Source organism: Oncorhynchus keta, chromosome 9, assembly GCF_023373465.1.
Source record: "Oncorhynchus keta strain PuntledgeMale-10-30-2019 chromosome 9, Oket_V2, whole genome shotgun sequence".
Taxonomy (NCBI): Eukaryota; Metazoa; Chordata; class Actinopteri; order Salmoniformes; family Salmonidae; genus Oncorhynchus; species Oncorhynchus keta.
In genome coordinates, this window is record NC_068429.1 from 39,154,153 (window position 1) to 39,175,636 (window position 21,484).

General features: G+C 44.5%; 1 protein-coding gene across 1 annotated transcript in view; it reads left to right on the forward strand.

Annotated features, from left to right (window-relative positions):
* Positions 1–17,106, forward strand: part of rai14 (retinoic acid induced 14) — a 44,669-nt gene extending 27,563 nt beyond the window's left edge. Inside the window, exons 6-17 of the mRNA XM_052525824.1 lie at positions 709–766; positions 3,243–3,313; positions 7,984–8,090; positions 8,336–8,523; positions 8,859–8,896; positions 10,271–10,360; positions 10,561–10,714; positions 11,059–11,156; positions 11,367–12,902; positions 13,101–13,262; positions 14,058–14,123; positions 14,219–17,106. Of these exons, the coding sequence (XP_052381784.1) occupies positions 709–766; positions 3,243–3,313; positions 7,984–8,090; positions 8,336–8,523; positions 8,859–8,896; positions 10,271–10,360; positions 10,561–10,714; positions 11,059–11,156; positions 11,367–12,902; positions 13,101–13,262; positions 14,058–14,123; positions 14,219–14,296 (2,646 nt within the window). The 3' untranslated portion in view covers positions 14,297–17,106. The remainder of the gene's footprint in view (positions 1–708; positions 767–3,242; positions 3,314–7,983; positions 8,091–8,335; positions 8,524–8,858; positions 8,897–10,270; positions 10,361–10,560; positions 10,715–11,058; positions 11,157–11,366; positions 12,903–13,100; positions 13,263–14,057; positions 14,124–14,218) is intronic.
* The last annotated feature ends 4,378 nt before the right edge of the window (positions 17,107–21,484 follow it).

A 21,484-nucleotide genomic window follows, 5' to 3' on the forward strand; every position in this document is an offset into this window, starting at 1 on the left:
AAAAATGTATACTGAAGCAAACATTTTTACCCACCTTTTCGATAAAAACATATCCTCATACCTTTCTGTCATGTCAACCATCAATTCAAATAAAATAATTCCACGTGTCCGCTTGGCTTTTGTCTTCATAAACTTTCAGTATCTCTGTCTCGAAACTAGGCTAGATTAGCTACCCCATAAGGTATGCGAATATTTTCTTATCTAAAACGTGGGGGAAATTTGCTTCAGTATATATTTCCCGAGTGACTATAGGACTATAATAAAAGGCGTGCTGGGTGATGTGGTAAAGACGGATGTATTTTGAAAACTGACGTTGACAGAGTTGTGTTTTATGAGGAGTTATCTCGTGCCTGTGTTGTATCATATACAATGTTTATGTTGCATCGCACAATCGATTGGTCTTCCCAGATTTAGTATGTTTTTGCTGTGACGGAACATACATCCCCCCCCCGTATATTTTCTGTATTCCACAAAGTTCTATCTAGCGCTCAGTGAGGGGCTCTCTCGCTCTCCCTGAGTGAGAGCGGTGCACACTTTGACAGACAGTCCAACACTAAGCAGAGAGGTTTAGGCACTTGGACAAATTTCCGAAATTTGCCGTGGTTCCCCCTTTTAAGGCTCAGACCAATTTTTCAAGACAAACATAACAGTGATGGAAAAATAATATGGTGATATAGATGTTAACCTAAGCCTGTGTTTTCCCACCAGAGTAAATGTGTGTTGGATGCTCTGGACAGCTCAGGGAAGACAGCCCTTCATCACGCAGGTAAGACTTGGTTAGAAATAACTTGTATGCAGAAGGCCTCTATAATGCCTACATGAATGTATGACACTGTATGTCTATAGGGCATCCCTAGGCATCAGCTCTGGGAAAATTTTAACTTGGGCATTGAAGATTCCCACTGAAATGGTGATGTTCATCAGAAATCGATTGAGATCCTATTTGTATTACTTGAGACCATCAAACCTAGGAGGATAAAATGGCTTGATGATTCCTCTTCTTAGGTGCAGAGCAGCAGATAGCCTATCCTCTAAGCATCTGATCTCAATTCCCCTCTTTCAGTCACGGTCCTGTACTCATCCATGACACAATCCATCTCACTGCTGTACCTCAGCTCAAAGTCCTGTTGATGATTACAGAAGCGGCCACGACTATAAGACTAGACTATACCTAGGGTGTAGTCTTATACAGTATACAGTGCCTTGCGAAAGTATTCGGCCCCCTTGAACTTTGCGACCTTTTGCCACATTTCAGGCTTCAAACATAAAGATATAAAACTGCATTTTTTTGTGAAGAATCAACAACAAGTGGGACACAATCATGAAGTGGAATGACATTTATTGGATATTTCAAACTTTTTTAACAAATCATAAACTGAAAAATTGGGCGTGCAAAATTATTCAGCCCCCTTAAGTTAATACTTTGTAGCGCCACCTTTTGCTGCGATTACAGCTGTAAGTCGCTTGGGGTATGTCTCTATCAGTTTTGCACATCGAGAGACTGACATTTTTTCCCATTCCTCCTTGCAAAACAGCTCGAGCTCAGTGAGGTTGGATGGAGAGCATTTGTGAACAGCAGTTTTCAGTTCTTTCTACAGATTCTTGATTGGAATCAGGTCTGGACTTTGACTTGGCCATTCTAACACCTGGATATGTTTATTTTTGAACCATTCCATTGTAGATTTTGCTTTATGTTTTGGATCATTGTCTTGTTGGAAGACAAATCTCCGTCCCAGTCTCAGGTCTTTTGCAGACTCCATCAGGTTTTCTTCCAGAATGGTCCTTTATTTGGCTCCATCCATCTTCCCATCAATTTTAACCATCTTCCCTGTCCCTGCTGAAGAAAAGCAGGCCCAAACCATGATGCTGCCACCACCATGTTTGACAGTGGGCATGGTGTGTTCAGGGTGTTGCTTTTACGCCAAACATAACATTTTGCATTGTTGGCAAAAAGTTCAATTTTGGTTTCATCTGACCAGAGCACCTTCTTCCACATGTTTGGTGTGTCTCCCAGGTGGCTTGTGGCAAACTTTAAACGACACTTTTTATGGATATCTTTAAGAAATGGCTTTCTTCTTGCCACTCTTCCATAAAGGCCAGATTTGTGCAATATACGACTGATTGTTGTCCTATGGACAGAGTCTCCCACCTCAGCTGTAGATCTCTGCAGTTCATCCAGAGTGATCATGGGCCTCTTGGCTGCATCTCTGATCAGTCTTCTCCTTGTATGAGCTGAAAGTTTAGAGGGACGGCCAGGTCTTGGTAGATTTGCAGTGGTCTGATACTCCTTCCATTTCAATATTATCGCTTGCACAGTGCTCCTTGGGATGTTTAAAGCTTGGGAAATCTTTTTGTATCCAAATCCGGCTTTAACCTTCTTCACAACAGTATCTCGGACCTGCCTGGTGTGTTCCTTGTTCTTCATGATGCTCTCTGCGCTTTTAACGGACCTCTGAGACTATCACAGTGCAGGTGCATTTATACGGAGACTTGATTACACACAGGTGGATTGTATTTATCATCATTAGTCATTTAGGTCAACATTGGATCATTCAGAGATCCTCACTGAACTTCTGGAGAGAGTTTGCTGCACTGAAAGTAAAGGGGCTGAATAATTTTGCACGCCCAATTTTTCAGTTTTTGATTTGTTAAAAAAGTTTGAAATATCCAATAAATGTCGTTCCACTTCATGATTGTGTCCCACTTGTTGTTGATTCTTCACAAAAAAATACAGTTTTATATCTTTATGTTTGAAGCCTGAAATGTGGCAAAAGGTCTCAAAGTTCAAGGGGGCCGAATACTTTCGCAAGGCACTGTATGACAGGAATGTTTCTGTGCCTGGGGTGAACCATACTTTACTAAAGAACATATACATTTAGAGAGGCTTCGGCCAGCAGAGGATGCTTTTATCTGAGGTGCGGGGGCTTGGATCAAAGACTACAGTAAAAGGAGCCATGTCAATTGCATAGTAAGAGACTCTACTGACAGCTTTCTTTCTCCAGGGTTCCAACGTCCATTTATGGGTGACTGCAAGATTGCACCATGTTGGACACAGTAGGGTTCTATTCAGGGAGCAAGCTGCTATAGGAGGAGTCATGCCGGGGGCCTGTGGGAGAGCTTTGACACGGCTCTCAGTTAGTCAATAACCTGCCGTGGCGTTTTGTATTCGTTCCGTACATAACTCCATGGTGGGCAAGGCATTTTGGGCTTATCAATCCATGTATCTTATTTTTCTCCCTCAGCTGCCAGTGGAAGCATTGGGATTGTCCAAACCTTATGTGAGCACAAGTGTCCGGTAAACATCAAAGACACGGTACGTATGTTATTAGATCAGATATAGTGCAGTTTTCTCCGTCAAGTTATTGTTTGTATCGTCTTCAACTAAAGAAATATCCAGGCCTGAAGTTTTGTTACTACCCTGTGGTTTGAGAGAAGGCTGTTCCGCATAAATGCAGCATGGAGTAGTCCCATTGTACTGGCTCTGCTGTGCCTCAAAAAATGACCAGCAAATTAACATCTGACTGTGTGTGCGTGCGGGTGTGCATGCGAGTGTGTGTTTGTGGAGTTGATGGTGTGTTATTGTGGCGTTAACGGTGTGTATGTGTGTTGGGGCTTCGCTGTGTGTGAGGCATACATTGTGTATTTGTGTCGTGGTAGCTGGGCTTGTGGTCTCCAATGGAGACATTGTACATGTCTGTGGTTTCTTTCAGCTCGGTGTTGTTTTTCCTCCTCCTCTTTGGGAGGCGTGATGCCACATCCCTGCTGTACAAGATGTCTCCCTCCAGCCAGCTTCACTGACAAACCCACTCCCAGCACACACTCATATAAAAATCCCTATGTTACTTCCAATTACATTAATTGCAGCACCGGGGTCATATAAAGGGCCGTGAGGGCATTTATTTATGTAGTGTTTTTAGAGTCCTTCTGATCCAGTAATTTACTGCCAGTCTACCACGGGGATACATGTTTAAGATTGTATGTCTCAGTAATATCCAATACAGCACAGTCCGAACCTCTGATTCAACTCCGTAGAGAAGCATACTCTTCCTTTCGTGAGGGTTTGTGTTACATCCGCTGTCCTCAGCGTTTCTCAAATCCTGCATTTCCTTGTACTTTTGCCAAGTCTATAACGTTGACATAGAGCATTTTTCGTAAAACAAGATAGGAATTACGATACTCTTTTGTTAACAAATGAGTCAATTTGGCCCAATCAAAGACGTTAGCTTTTGATGGGGGAAGTATTAGAAAAAAGAGCTGTGCTGCAGTGTAGATATCAAACCTCTCCAATCCAGCTGTGGCTTCTCCTCAACCCTCCTTCATCCTGAAATAGCACGGAACACTGATACACTCCAAGGAACTGGGTGCTGTGGAGGGCCAGGGAGGGAGTCACACACCAGTCAGAGTTTGTTAAAGTGCATCGCTTTCTCACCCCACTCAAACCCTGGTTGACACATCTTCATTACTGTGAGCCTGTCATCCTGTCTGTATCCCCCGGATAATAAACACACAAGATAACTATGTTGTGTTTCTGTTAGAGAGCTATTGCAGCAATTAAAGTCTCTCTCAGAAACAATCGCGGGTAATGGTGGAGTGCTATCCAATCCCATCCAAATGGGCTTTGATGCCATCTGAATGGCGGTACTTTAGCTGTGTGTGGGCAGAGCCTGCTGTTCAGAAACAGTCGGGCGCGGGAGGCAGTCAGCTGCGGTATGTATCCTTGTTGAGAGGTTTTGTTAAGTTCACGGAGTATGACCTCACTAGGAGGTGATGGAGACAGTCATCAGCAGCGCACACGTCAAGCCAAAGTACCTCATTTGGCTGCATTTCACATTCAGTGGGAGGAGCTGTAGCTAACGCCTGCTCTTACTCCGTGTTACTGTAGGTCAACACCACTATAGCCGTGGTTCACAGTGAAGGGTGAACCTGGATCCTGGTCTCGCTCACATCTGGAACTCATTCATCTTCTCTTCTAACAGAAAGCGCTGGGAAGAACATGCCAACTTGTTAATACTTGACGTGCCACATGCCTATATATCTTCTTTAAATACTGTAAATACTGACAAAATGATGTAACAGAGAGAGAATTCCTGGGATTGGTGGTTTTTGAACATTCACAGTCGCAGAGGGGGGAATGTTTACCGTGTGGTTGGCTGTAATCCACGTTCATGTCAACGCACCGATAAAACACACAGAGACAGAACTATGTCAATACCATTAGAGGATGGTGATGAGGTACTTACTGTAGTCACGCAGGCCTCTCAAATGCAGGAGCGAAAGGAGTAGAAATAAGGGAAACTATAGCCAGTGGGGCACATTATTGCTGTAACAATGTGACTTTGCTAGGACTCTGGGCACTCCTTCATGGTTAACCCTCCCCATCTCTGTGATTCGGACCAGACAGCCTTAGCCACAGCTCTCTGTGGTGCACCCTGCTGAGTGCTGAGATTACACGTGGTTTTAATGTTAGATTGTTACATTAGCCTCCTGGGCCCTGGCAGCCAGCCTCTGCTCTGCTGGCCTAACCCACAGATGCCATACTGTAGCTTTATTTAGGCATGAGGATCAGTCCACGTATTTCTCATCCCCTTGTTCCCCCAGACTGTGAGGGGTATGAAAACATTCACACTCTGGAAAACATTCACACTCTGCGCCTTCCAGGGCTTTGTCTGCCAGAGCTGAGGAAAGCAGGACTTTTGTCTTGTTCTGTTTTCAAGACCAAAGTTAGGCCTTTCGGCTGGTAAATACATGACATAAGGCCCTTAGAAACCCACATAATAGCTTTGCCCTTTGTGGTGTGTGTTCGTTTAACACTAAGCAAGTCTGACACATTCCCAGTCAACTTTAGCACATCTCTGAACCCCATTTAGATTCCTCATGTGTCAAATGTTGTATTTGTCACACCAACACTCAATGGCTAGTGTTCATTCCTCTTTCCTACCAAGGTTGATCTGTTCTCTCTTAATTTGAGCCAGTTTGCTACATCGGGAAAATAATCCTGCAGCAACAGGAAATGTGGATTATTATAAATTGACATTTTTGTAGGGGTTGGTACATTTTTGTAAGGGAAAATCAAGTCTGAAGCCTTTTTAAACCTCAAATAGCCTAAAAGCCTTTTAAAACCTCAAATAGCCTACAAGTTTTACATTTCATGCATTGCTGGAAAGTTCTCCTGCAACAGGATTATCAAATTAAGATCCTACACCTGTATAGACATACACACACACTAACTAAAACTGTAGAGTATGGTCTGAAAAGATTCCAATGTTATTTACCAGAAATCACCCCAGTGACAAAGAATATGGTCTAACTGTCCAGAGTGTGGTCTGAATGTCGGGTATGTTAAACAGCTCGGAAGGTTCCATTTTATACACAAGAGAATCATCCAAGGTCATTCTTGGTGAATAAGAGCTGTCACTGTCAGTTTTCTCACACCTGGCTGTCAGAAGCCTCATCACCTTGACAGAGCTGGTAGTCAGCGTCTAGACAAGGTCTTGGAAATGTAGGTATCACCAGAGAAATCACTCAACCTACTAGTTATGGTATGTGGCGTGTATCTTTGGGGAAAATATGTTGCTAATGGTGAAATTCTTTTTAAACTGGCTCCTGGTTTTAGTGTATGGTAGAAGTTAGAAGTAATTAAGTAACTTTGATGTTGATTTTGAAGGTACAGATGTGGTATCTTAATTTGATCGCCGTGTTGCAGGAGAATTTCCTACTGATACATTTTTCACACGGGAAAATCAGGGATTTGTCAGGAGAATTTCCTGCAACACAGGAAATATTTGTTGTTTGTTGTGAATTCAAGGTTTTAAAAAGGCTTCTATAAAGTTTGTCATTTCCACTTAGAAATTTCAGACTTGATTTTCCCTTGTGAAAAATATATCAACCGCTACAAAAATGTCCATGAATTATAATCCACATAATAATTCATATTTCCTTTTGTTGCAGGATTATTTACCTGCTGTAGGAGACTGGCTCAAACTAAGATTCCACATCTGTATGAAGTTTAGTGTCAGCTAAAAAAAGAAAGAAGTGTATTTCACTTTTTATGGTTCGTCCAGAACGTGTTTTCCGAGAGCTTTCAGGGATAATATGTGATTTTCGAGAAATGTTCCATCTAACAGTGAGACAGAAATTGTGTAAATCCTCTTGATTGTGTTAAAAGTCAACGCCCAGTGCAGTGTGTGTAATGTCCTGTGAAGCAGACAGGCTGCGCATGTAGATATTGCCTGCCTCTGCTTTTGATGAGGTGTCAGTTTCCTAAACCGTATTACTAAGACAAGCCAAACCCTGGGAAAGAAAGGATATAAGGAAAGGAATCTAGAAAATATGTGGAACATATGTGTTGTGTACATTATTTGATAAGGAGGACTGTCTGTGCATGGGACGGTGAGCGCTGTGTGTGGAGGGGTGTACGAAGGGGTCTGTGTGTGTGAGAGAGCGGGGGGTAGAGTAAAGTTTCTCATTTTCCCTCTCTGAGCTGTGGGGGAGAATGGCTAACTCCGCATGCCAAAATAATATAATAAAAGGCCTTTGCTCTGGTTTGTTTGAGTGGAGGCTGGCGCTATAAAGTCGTGCTTTTATTTGAGCAGGATGCTGAAGCATGTAGCCCAGCCTGTTACCACTCGTCAATGCTCCAATTGTCGTCTTAGGAATTGCATTGTGGTCATAGACTACATGAGCGAAACAGCTGTTTTTTCTCTGTGCTATACGTCTCGTATGTTTTCATTGCAGCAGACCAAACAATGCTTATAGTGTACAGCAGCTGAATATGTACTGTCGCGCTTACATTCCAATCACTTCTCCCACTTCTTCCTTTCCCGAGAAAACAAGGTTGTGGATCCTTTAACAGTGAACGTCAGTATGTCGGTTTGGGGCCGTATGTGTGCTTCTGTGTTCACCTGCTATGATCAAGGCATCTGAACAGACCGTCTACACAGGATACTGTTACTGTGAGTGAACTATGATGTGTGGGTCCTGCAGGATGGCCTCAGCCCCCTGCTGCTGTCCGCCAGACACGCCCAGACGGAGGTGTGCGGCAGCCTCCTGGACTGGGGAGCCGACGTCAACTCGTGTGATAAGAACGGCAGGTAGGGGAGGACTCATCTGGCAGATCACACGTGCCTTCCACTTCATAACTTCATCTCATCATTACAGGGTTGTCTACAAGCACGTTACATTATAATGCCTTGATGGTGAGGATGATGATGATAATGGTGAGGATGATGATGATGACGGTGAGAATGATGGTGATGGTGAGAAGGAGGATGATGATGTTAATGATGAGTATTGTGATGACGACAATGACAATACTATTTCTGACTGTGTGATACAGGACAGCGGTGATGCTGGCTAGTGAGAGCAGCAGTGTGTCTGTAGTGGAGGTTCTGGTCCAGAGAGGAGCTGACCTCCAGGCTGTGGACTCTTTGGGTCACGACGTCCTGCACTACGCCAAAATGTCTGGCAGCAGTGAAGTCAAGGCCGTCCTCACTGCGGCGCTGCACAAGGCCCACTCCGACTCAGGTGAGACAGGAACTGTCTTCATTACTGGATCGTGCCTAGTATGAGGCAGTTGACCAGAGACTCTAGCAGACTCCTTCAGGCTTAATTTCCCTTCAAATCTATTTGAGGTGTGTGGAAGTTATGACATTCACGCACAGTGTTTCCCAACTCCAGTCCTCCATTGACCTCAACAATACACATTTATTTCTACCCATGTACATCATTGACCTCTTTGTGGTCAAGCTTTGAAATGCAGCTTTTCAGTTTGCCTGTTATGCAGAATTGACCCAACACTGCCATCTTCAGGCTGTCACATGAATGTTGTTCCCCCCCTTCTCTCCTCTCCTCATTCACAGACACCCCGAAGTCTCCAAAGTCCCCCAAAACTCCTCAGGTAAGTTACCAGTACTTCAGCAATCTTGCTATCTTCTTCCAAACTTCACAACTGCAACCTGTTGTCCTGCTCATTGACCCTACACACATTCACTTGATATGAATGGGATAAATTACACTTATTAGTCTAATCAGAAGGAATAATACAAATTAAACAGTCAGAACCAACCTCTTGCCACAGTATCATCATTAAACAACCTAATCTTGAATAAGATTGATAGCTTTCTTTTTAAACCTTGTGTTTTTTTTACATAATGAAACTCGTTTTGAAATGCACTTCAAGCAGCATGTATTTTATTTAACTAGGGAAGTCAGTTAAGAACAAATTCTTATTTACGGCCTACCAGGGAACAGTGGGTTAACTGCCTTGTTCAGGAGTAGAACAACAGATTTTTTACCTTGTCAGCTCGGGGATTCGATCCAGCAACCTTTCGGTTACTGGCCCAACGCTCTAACCACTAGGCTACCTGCCACCCCAAAACAGGACAATGTATGAGCATGAATCTAACACCTTAGCTAAACAGATTACTCTCCAAGCCCTTGCTACTCCTGGATAAATACCTTCTCTTTGATTACAAGTTCTCCAAATGTTTGATTCTTCTTTTTCACCAGCTAACCTAACTAAACACTGCCGGATCGTTCTTCTGTTTTTGTTCTTCTTTCTTCCCACTCCTTCACTCACACCTCAGCATGATCAAGTGGCTAGATTAGGTGGCGATCCAAGCACAACTCCCAAAAAACGAAAAGCACCTCCACCTCCCATAAGTCCTGTGCAGGTAAAGGCATGTCTCTCTCTGTCAGTCAGTCAGTCTGCATGTCAGTCAGTCTGCCTACTTGTCAGTCAGTCTGCCTGCCTGCCTGCCTGTCAGTCAGTCTGCCTGCCTGTCAATCAGTCTGCCTGTCAGTCAGTCTGCCTGTCTGTTTTGGGTCTGTTCGTTTCCCGTCTGTGTGGCTATCTATGTATCTGCTTCCCTTTTGATTGATCAGCCCTGTTTGAGTCAGGTAACACTTTACTTTTACTCTGAATGAAGTTCTTGAACGTTATAATATGTGTTGACCTCGTTTGTGTCTGTTTGAATTCCCAGTAGTAATTACTGTGTCTATAGAGCAAAACGCGTAAGAAATGTAATTCACCTTTGTATCTGTTTGGATACCCAGTGTTGTCCTTAAATGATTTGGACCCTCACCCTGCTTGTCTACTGCTTTCATTCAAGGGCTCTTTGTATTCAGTGCATTAGGGTTGTTATTCTGTCTGTCTCAGTGTAATTGTATGTATTGACTATTGCTGAAGTACTGTAACTGAAATGTCTAGTTCCGAACGCAGGAGTAAACACTGAGAAATGTAATTAATGTTTTATGTTTCCAAACTTTCTAGATGTCGAGCCCCAACTCTCCCGCGTACATGACCCCAAATGAAACTCCGGTTTCCAGTAAAAGTTTTGGATCTAAAGTATTCAATTATAAGGTACATGCACTTACACTCAATCATTTCTTAGAAGTCATTACAGGGCTCTCATTTAAAAGCTATTTTCTCTAAAGTATTATCTTGGTTGTTGCCCGTCATGTTTTTGTTCTGTGTCGATATTTTTGTTTATGTTGGTTTTGCTCACTGCTCGCTCTCTCTCTCTCTCTCGTCCCCCCCATCCCATCCCCTCCCGGTCTCAGGAGGAGGAGTTGCAGAGCGTGTCTCTGAGGGAGGAGGTAGAGAAGCTACAGGGGGAGAAGTGCATACTGCTAGAGACCATTGAGGATCTGAAGCAGATTGTGGACCAGACTGTGACTATGAGCCAGACGGAGACGGAGCCAGGGCCCAAGGCGAGTTACAGCTACAGCGCAGGCCTTTAATATCACTTGCCTGCGCTGCTTTGATCCCAGGCCTCTAGCATTCTCTGTCCCCTTTCTATCTCTCTGGAACCCATTTATACAGCTGCTGTGCTGTGTTTTTAATGGCTAGGGATGTTCAGGTAGAGAATCCTGCCTGCTCCAGGGCACTGTCCTGCTGTAGCTCAAAACCCCACACAGTCACCCACACTGTTGACTAATATTACTACATGTACTAATGGAAGGTTATGGAAGTCTCATGAGATGCCCCAAGAACTTAACATATTCCCTGGTAGTCCAAACCATTGCAGGTTAACTGTATAATTGTGTTGATACAGGCAGAGGACTGTGGGAAGGTAGACTCAGCTCTAGTAGTGGCCCTACAAGCAAAGATTACTGCTCTGTCTCTGGAGAACCAGCAGTTAGCCCAGATACTCAAGGTAAGCTGTCAAACGAAACAACTCGTCATTCCAAGAGCGTAGATATCCCATTATAGTGATAATAGGCCTTTTCTCTGTCAATCGTAATACCAGTGTTTTGTTTACTATAATTTGTCACTCTACATAAGAAATATCCATTAAGATCCTAAAAATCGACTAAACAGTGGTTACTTATTTTTCCTCAATTCTCATCTCTCCATCTCTCTGTAGAAGCGTCCGTCTCCCCAGGGAGGTGAGGGGGGCCATGAAGACTCGTCCCGTCCAGATAGTATGAACTCTAACGCCTCCTACCACACCACCCACGAGTCCCCCAGCGAGACCCTGCTCCAGCCTCAGGTGACCGAGGAGGACATGTCTGAAGGGTCCGCCCTGGAGCTCAGCATCACCTCCTTGAGACAGGAGGAGGAAGAGAGTGAGGTGGGGGGGAAGGAGGGAGGCGAGGAGGAGATCAGGCTGCTGAGGGAGACCCTAGGAAGCATCCAGTCTAAACTACAGGAGACGCAGAAGGAGAACCGCACACTCCATGCCAGGTTCATACTTGAGCAGGATGAGGAGAAGGGAAGGGAGGGAAAGGTGCTGTTTGAGAGTCTAGCAGAGCTCCAGGCCAAGCTGACGGAGACACAGGAGAAACACCAGCAGGCCAGAGAGGAGGTGCTGGCCCTCAGGGCACAGATTGAAAGAGGAGGTGCTGGAGGAAGGGAATTGGCAGAGCAGGAGCTCCAGAGACTGAGAAGCTCTCTGGAGCAGGAAGTGAAAGAGCTGAGGTCCCAGCTGGCCCAGTCAGGGCAGCAGAGGGAGAGGGATGTAGGCCGGATCAGGGAGCTGGAGGCCAGGCTGAAGGCAGCAGACCACAGCTCTGATCACGATAAGAGTTTGCTGGTGGACCGGTACAAGGAGGCACAGGAGGAAATCAGGATGCTGCAGGAGGCGCTGAGGGGGACGGTCCCTGTGGAGGCTGCAGCTAATGACTTTGAGGAGATGAAGGGTGAGCTGGGGAGTGTTATTGATGGGCTGCAGCGCCGCCTGCTGGAGCTGTCCAAGTCCTACAGCGAGGCCAAGAGTGAACTGAGCTCCACCAGGAACCAGCTGGAGGAGACCCGGGCTGTCAAGTCTAAGCCTGGCAGCCCTGTATTCTCCCCAGTCAAAGAGCAGGACACGCTGAGGAGCAGAGTGGAGGAGCTGCAGGCATCGTTAGCCGACACACAGGGCAAGTACTCAGCCTCTCTGGAGGAGATCGCCCTCCTGAAGCAGGAGGCTGATGCTCTGGCCCAGGGGTCAGTGGCATTAGCTGACCACACCCAGGTGGTGTCCTCTCTGGGCAGCGCCATCAAGGACCTGGAGGACCAGGCAGACGCTCTTAGACAACAGCTGTCCCAGAGGGCCCTGCAGGTGGACGCCCTACAGAACAGACTGACTGTGGAGAAGGACCACACACCGGACGACTCTATATCACGGCTGGAGCACGAGCAGATGAGAGGGGGTCTGGAGACTGAGGTGGGCCACCTGACGCAGCTTCTCCAGGGGGCCCTGAGGAAGCAGGATGAGGTGGCTCTGGATGCGGCTGCAGCGTGGCAGGAGCTGAAGGAGGGGAGGAGCAAGAGGGAGGCCCTGCAGGAGCTGGCCGCCAGCAGGGAGAAGGAGAACCACGCTCTGAGCACCAAGCTCAGAGGTGCCCAGGATGCCATAGTTCAGCTGAAGAAGCTGGTGGAGGGACACGTCAGCTCAGAGAGAGAGAAGAATAAGAAGGTTTGTAAGTTGGTAGAGTGTTTAGTACAATGTTCACCAGTAATGATATAGCAAATTTCCCTGGTTTGGCAAAGGAAATACTTTGAGTTTAGAAAGCTATCCCTCTAGTTTGCTTCCTCATGACATTTTATTTTGTTGTGGCCATATGATAGACAGTTTCGTTCCTTGTATTGATCCCCCGCGTTGTTTGTGTCTCAGATTGATGACCTGTCGAGAGAGGTGGGGAAGTTAAAGGATGCCTTAAACAGCCTATCCCAGCTATCCTACAGTGCGGGCTCTGCCAAGAGACAGCAGACCCTGCAGCAGCAGCAGCTGGACAACCTACAGCAGCAAGTCAAGCAGCTGCAGTACCAGCTCGGGGTGAGTCGTGAGTCATACACCTTCACACTATAGCTAATATGGCTCATTCAACCATGAATCAGTATACTACATTCACCCTCACTCCGATAGCGTCAGAGAAGACAGGATACACTGTTTACACAAATCCCTTCGACTAAGGACTTTTCCTGGAACAACTGCCAGACAGTTGGAAGCGGAATTGCGATGAATTATGTGCTGAAATTAAGATCTCTGTACTGTCATGATTAGCCTCCGTGTTAGAGCCAAGAGATGTAATGTACTGATACAGGGCATCCTCCTCTGGTCCAGGGGAGGCCAAACGGGACCCTCCTGTATCTCACCATCTGCCGCTGCTTGTCACAGGCTGCACACGTTGGTGTATACGTTGGCTTTATCAAACGTATGCATCAAACTGTATGTGTAGATGGCTTGACAGAAATGGTAGCAGAAGTTGAATGTTGAACCTTTGTTGCACACACATCCAGATGATGCTGCGTAATATGTTTGCGCATTAACGCTGTCGGTGTGATCAAGGCGTTAGCCATTGACCACCCTGTTCCTCTGGATGTACTGTGCAAATCAGATGGCTCTGAGGAAGGACATTTGACATGTAGATGCACTCTTTGAAAGTCTACTGTAATTTATGATTTCTGTTTCTGTCACTGCTGGGTGTTTGCCTAAAATATTCAGTCTTTGGTGTATTGCTTATCTTTCATGATTCTGAGCAGTTTCATCATGTTTTTTATAGCTGATGTATGATATTCCACTAACCAATTGGTTAACGCGCTAGCCTGTTTCTGCATCTCTTTACTATAGGAGTCAAAGAGGCAGCACCATGAGATAGTGTCCGTATACAGGATGCATCTCCTATACGCCGTTCAGGTACGTTTTTATGCATACTGGGTACTCTGTGATTTCATATTAAATGGAGCAGATGTGGTTTTAATGGTATTACGTCATTGCTTTGTTCCTCATAGGGTCAGATGGATGAGGACGTTCAGAAAGCCTTGAAGCAGATTCTGAGGATGTGCAAAATGCCAACAGAAGCCAAATGAAGTGTCTGAGATGGAGCAGCCTATCTATCTACTGCCGGTGCTGGAGAGGAGACAAGGAAACGACATCCTTACACGCTGGTCTCCTAACCTACATGGCCTGTCACACATGTGTGCCCCATCCGTCCATCAAAGACACACGTCCAGCCAAATCAAAGATAATGATTCTTTATTTGTCTACAAATTATTTCAGAGGGGAGCTACAATATCCTTGTCAATAGATTTGAATGGCATCCTATCTTTGAACTAGCAGTGTTAGTTTTGTATTGTTGTCAATTAGTTTTTAATTGTAGCACTGGTTTTCATGACAATGATATAATCCAATTTTTGGGACCTCTGCATGCAATTTTTCCTAAATCAACCACATGCAAAATGCTTTTTCGACACATTTATCAATATTTTCCTAATAGCATAAAATGTTTATGAAAACTAATAGTTTCAAATGTATGGAAGATTTTTCTAGATACATTTATGAAATTAAAACAAAGAAGTTTGGTAGTTGTATTTTTTAACAACCCTATTTGGGGGTTTTGTATAAATTCAATATTGTGTGTGATAACCTAGGCCCTTTTTAGTGTCTGCGATCTGTGAATGCCAATTTTACTCAACTGGGGGGTTTTGTCCTCATTTACACCATATTCCCTTGGAGGCTTTTTAAATCAATATGACTTTATGAACAGAATCGACCTTTTGAGTAATGTAACCCCCCATTGCGTCAACAATGATATTTATTGAGCAATGATCCAGTACTTGAAGGGTGAGGTGGTATCAGATCTCTGGGGAGTGTCTCGCTGAGGACAGAAAATACCCATGTGACTAATGCACTTTCATCATGCTGTACTCCCATTCAAACTCTATATTGCCTCAGCAGATTACCTGTCCCATCCGGGACATCTTAGTTTTTGTGTCCCATGTGCCTGCTCTTTCTGTGTTGAAGCCTGACAGACTTGTCTTGATTCTTGATCTTCATCCCTCATTTTGTAATATCATTATAGTGTAAGAACTGTAGCAGGTAGTCGTATTTTTTTGTGTGTGTGTGGGGGGTGAAACAACCAACTATTTCAGTGTTACTCTATCTTGGTATGGCAGCATGTGAGTCTGTTGGACTGTTGCTCAGCCTCATTCAAACCACTTCATCCACATACTGTACATGAGCAGTAGAGTAGGTATAGTAAGCACCATAAAACACGAAGTTCATTACTCATAAATATGGCTATAATCTCTGGTGGACAGATGCACGTAACATAATGGTACTAGCATCTGTCGACAGACTGGGATGCGTTACGAACGAGGAACTTTGTTCTGGTAAGCAGATTCTTCATCATTTGGACAAATCACGATTTCGCAGGCGCTCTCGTTTTTAGGAAGGGGACATCCGGCCCATAGATTTGCCCAACATTGGCTGGTTTATCCGTTTAAAGGGGTGGAGATTTAGCTAGTCTTGTTCAAGAGGCCATTGTTCCGGTCTAGAAGCAAGATTTCGACTGCACCTACAGTCTTTCTTCGGTACTGCATCTTAACTGATGCCCGGCCGAGAAAGACAATTCACATAGACGATACAATAGAGAAATTACATTTAAAAAGTCCAAAAAAGACACTTAAATCGTCACCTTTGTGCACACACATCCATTTAATGATTTAAATAATTGTCGCTGGGGCAGATTAGATTTGTTTTTATATACATTTTCATACACAGCCGAACATATACAAATGTTCTATTCATCCAATGTCTGTCATGTTTTTGGATCACGTGATGATGTCGTCGCTAATCGCTCTGTGTGCACTGAGTGCTAGTGAGTTGAGCTGAGTAAATCGGATGCAACCCGAATATAGACGGTCCATGAGTTGGCGTGTGCGAACGTGAGAAGATTACGTTGAAACAACGGTCGGACATTTTAGACGCTCTAGTTCTAGTTTAGTGGTCTCGTTAGTACATTTTTTAAAACACGTCTCCTGGCGCAATTACGCAATAATTTTGTTCTGGATGTCCGGGATTAGTAGGGCTCCAATTTGGTGCTGTATCATTGTGGCCTGGTAATAGTAAGAACTGCACTGCCACTGTTGACCTCTACAAATCATGTATTTTACAATAGCCCATGGAATCTGAACTCTTTTGAAAACAAGCTCCATTATAGTTGTACCACTAAAATGGTACAAGGAACAATGCTGAAGATGCATCCAATGAGAAATAGTTGAGTATATTAGTGGGTTGAACACTCTTACATTGACTGTGCCATGTATTACACAGTGTACTCCCATAGTGATCACAGTGATGTGCAATTACAACAGACACGTGATATGCAGGATGACTCCAGTTATGGATGATATACATAACCCGAACATATACATACCACCACAGTGCTGTACTCTGTGGTTTCAGCATTCTTTGGGCTCCTCACTGTGTTTACACAGGTGGCTCAATTATGGGCAAACGATCTGATCTGATTGGTCAAAAGACCAACATATCAGTATTGGGCTGCCTGTGTAAACACAGCCTAAATTATTGAGGATGATCCACTACAGCGGAGCAATATAATATAATAGAACATGATGAAGACAGGAGTGAAGTTATATCCCAGGTCACTCGATGACTCTCTAAATCTCTTGTTAATAAGGTTAAAAAAAAGAAGACTTCTCTTCTTTGTGACAGAGGTTAATAAGCATTGCCTGAATGTTTTGAATTTAGAAAGGGATAAGGATGAGATGCCTCTTGTCTCCTGTTGTTTTTACAACTGTTTTTGTAATGGAAACTGATTTTGATGTGTCTGTTTGCCAGTTGTTTTTCACCCAATTCAATAAATTGTGAAGACCTCGCCTGTTGCCTTTTCCATAAATATGGCGTGTATTGATCCAATTGGCTGTGGGGATGATTGCTTTTTATTTCAACCCCTGCCAGAGAGCCCAAGGGCCCTAATCAATAATAAATTAGGATGACAGAGGGGCTTCTGCCAAACAATTAAAGAATGACTAGCTCTGATTTCAACACATACCACTTTTGGTGATGTAAAGCAGGTGGACATCATTTGTTCTCTGCAAAACGTACTTCTTTTTAGAAAAAGTAGAGCATTAGATGGATGTTGAAATGGTAAGCGGCTCAGGTTTCCCCAGGCATGGATGTCTGTGTTATATGTATAATGGCTATTAGAAACGGATTTATCTCTATTAGCCTGACATCAGACTGCATTTACAGCCCTGATGACATCCTCCTTATGTATACAGGGACCTGTTTCAAAGACTTTTGCCTGGACAGTCACTATTCCTTATCTCTGGTCATTATTCATGTCTGTTCCTCTCAGGCCTAGATTCAATCTGTAGCGCAGAAGATCTACACTATAGTGCGAAATTGAAATTAAAAGGCAATGTTCCCATGTTCGAGGAGACCACATTCAAGGTAAATGCTGCCTTGGCCGTAACTAATTTGAAAAAAGAAATTAATAATAAAAATATATATTTTGTACACAAAGAAAATCAATTACAGGTCAGCATTGAACATTTCTCTCCCGGTTGTTGATCAAAGCTCAGAACGCTTATATCCTTGATCTGACTGAGTTCTATTCGCAACCGCGTCTTTGCAAATGAGTGGAATCATGAACAGTTGTGTGTTCACTATGTTTCCCCCCATCCTCCGGATTTGCCTCCCAGGTAAGCCTTTTTATCAGCACTTTCACCACTGTCTCAAACAGCTGAGGGCCTGAGACATGAAATTAACTACATTTTTCTTTATACATTTTCTTTGACAACCTAGAGAACTTAGGTTGTGAAGTGAAGTAACAGTTGTCAAAAATATAAATAGTAAAGTATATTACAGATACCCCCAAAATGACTTAAGTAGTACTTTAAAGTATTTTTACTTAAGCACTTTACACCACTGGTTCTAAAATTGCCCTTTGTCCGGCATCTGCAGTAATATCTAACAAGTAATCTAACAGATTCACAACAACTACGTTATACACACAAATGTAAAGGGATGAATAAGAATATGTACATACAAATATATGGATGAACGATGGCCGTGCGGCATAGGCAAGATGCAGTAGATGGTATAGAATACACTATATGCATATGAGATGAGTAATGTAGGATATGTAGACATTATTAAAGTGACGTTATTTAAAGTGACTAGTGTTACCTTTATTATATAAATGTATTACATTTATTAAAGTGGCCAGAGATTTGAGTCTGTATGTTGGCAGCAGCCACTCTGTGTTATTGATGGCTGTGTAACAGTCTGATGGCCTTAAGATAGAAGATCTTAGATATAAGATAGAAGTTTTTGTGTCTCTTGGACCCAGCTTTGATTCACCTGTACTGACAGTACCTTCTGGATAGAAGCGGGGTGAACAGGCAGGGGCTCGGGTGGTTGTTGTCCTTGATGATCTTTTTGGCCTTCCTGTGCTCGGGTGCTGTAGGTGTCCTGGATGGCAGGCAGTTTGCCCCTTTGATGCGTTGAGCAGACCACACTACCCTCTGGAGAGCCTTGCGGTTGTGGGCGGAGCAGTTGCTTTCTTCAGCCTCCTGAGGTTCACACTGTCTGTGTGTGTGGACCGTTTCAGTTTGTCTGTGATGTGTACGCTGAGGAACTGAAAACTTTCCACCTTCTCCACTACTGTCCCATTGATGTGGATGGAGGGATGCTCCCTCTGCTGTTTCCTGAAGTCCACGATCATCTCCTTTGTGTTGTTGACGTTGATTGAGAGGTTATTTTCCTGACCGCACACTCCGAGGGCCCTCACCTCCTCCCTGTAGGCCCTCACCTCCTCCCTGTAGGCCGTCTCGTCGTTGTTGTTAATCAAGCCTACCACTGTAGTGCCGTTTGCAAACTTGATGATCGAGTTGGAGGCGTGCATGGCCACGCAGTCGTGGGTGAACAGGGAGTACAGGTGGGGGCTGAGCACGCACCCTTGTGGGGCCCCAGTGTTGAGGATCAGCGGGGTGGAGATGTTGTTTCCTATCCTCACCACCTGGGTGCGGCCTGTCAAAATCCAGGACCCAGTTGCACAGGGCGGGGTTGAGACCCAGGGTCTGAAGCTTAGTGATGAGTTTGGAGGGTACTATGGTGTTAAATGCTGAGCTGTGGTCAATGAATAGCATTCTTACATAGGTATTTCTCTTTTCCAGATGGGATAGGGCAGGGTGATGGCGATTGTGTTGTCTATGGACCTATTGGGGTGCTAAGCAAATTGGAGTGGGTCTAGGGTATCAGGTAGGGTGGAGGTGATATGATCTTTAACTAGTCTCTCAAAGCACTTCATGATGGCAGAAGTGAGTGCTATGGGGCGATAGTTATTTAGCTCATTTACCTTTGCTTTCTTGGGAACAGGAACAATGGTAGCCATGTGGGCACAGCAGACTGGGATTGATTAAATATGTCCGTAAACACACCAGCCAGCTGGTATGCGCATGCTCTGAGGACGCGGCTAGGGATGCCGTCTGGGCCGGCAGCCTTGTGAGGGTTAACACGTTGAAATGTTTTACTCACGTTGGCCACAGTGAAGGAGAGCCCACAGGCTTTGGTAGCGGGCTGTGTCAGTGCCACTGTATTGTCCTCAAAGCATGCAAAGAAGTTGTTTAATTTGTCTGGGAGCAAGACGTCAATGTCTGCAACAGGGCTGTTTTTTTTGTGTGTAATCCGTAATTGACTGTAGACACTGCCACATACGTCTCGTGTTTGAGTCATTGAATTGCGACTCTACTTTGTCTCTGCACTGACGCTTTGCTTGTTTGATTACCTTGCGGAGGGAATAGCTACACTGTTTGTATTCAATCATGTTTCCAGTCGCCTTGCCATGATTATAAGTGGTGGTTTGCACTTTCAGTTTTGTGCGAATGCTGCCATCAATCCACAGTTTCTGGTTGGGGAAGGTTTTAAATGTCACAGTGGGTACAACATCACTGATGCACTTGCTAATAAACTCGCTCACCAACAATGTTGTTGTCTGAGGCTACCCGGAACATATCCCAGTCCACGTGATCAAAGCAATCTTGAAGAATGGAATCCGATTGGGCAGACCAGCATTGGATAGACCTGAGCACGGACGTTTCCTGTCTTAGTCTATAGGCTGGGAGCAACAAAATGGAGTCATGGTCAGATTTGCCGAAGGAAGGGTGGGGGAGAGCTTTGTATGCATCGTGGAAGTTAGAGTAGCAATGGTCCAGAATGCTACCAGCTCGTGTCGCGCATTCGATATGCTGACAGAATTTAGGAAGCCTTGTTCTCAGATTAGCTTTGTTAAAATTCCCAGCTACAATAAATGCAGCCTCAAGATATATGGTTTCCAGTTTACATAGAGTCCAGTGAAGTTCTTTCAGAGCCGTCGAGGTATCTGCTTAGGGGGATATACACTGCTGTGACTATAATCGAAGAGAATTCTCTTGGTAGATAATGCGGTCGGCATTTGATTGTAAGGAATTCTAGGTCAGGTGAACTAAAGGACTTACGTTCCTGTATGTTGTTATGATTACACCATGAGTCGTTAATCATAAGGCACACACGCCCGCCCGCCCTTCTTACCAGCGAGATGTTTGTTTCTGTCGTTGCGATGCGTGAAGAAACCGGGTGGCTGTACCGACTCTGATAACATATCCCGAGTGAGCCATGTTTCTGTGAAACAGAGAAAGTTACAATCTCTGATGACTCTCTGGAAGGCAACTCGTGCCCTTATTTCACCCACGTGGTTGTCTAGAGATTGGACATTTGCGAGTAAAATGTTCAGAAGCGGTGGATGGTGTGCTCGCCTTCTAAGTCTGACCAATAGGCCGCTCCGTCTGCCTCTCCTGCGGTGGCCGCGTTTTTTGGGTTGGCCTCTGGGATAAGGTCCAGGGTGGAGGTCCGAACAAAGGAACCGCTTCGGGAAAGTCGTATTCCAGGTCGTAAATTTGTTAAGTTGACTTCACTTTTATATCCAGTAGTTCATCCCGGCTGTATGTAATAACACTTGAGATTTTCTGGGCTAACAATGTAAGAAATAGTACATAAAAAAACTAATTACTGAATAGTTTCCTAAAGACCTGAAGCAAGGCGACCATCTCTGTCGGCGCCATTGTCTCAGGCCCTCGGGCCATTTGAGAGAGTGGTGAATGTGCTGCTAAAACGGCTTATCCGGGAGGCAAATCCGGACGACGCAGGCGAACATAATGAACATACAACTGTTCATGATTCCACTCATTTGCAAAGAGGCAGGTTACATTTTG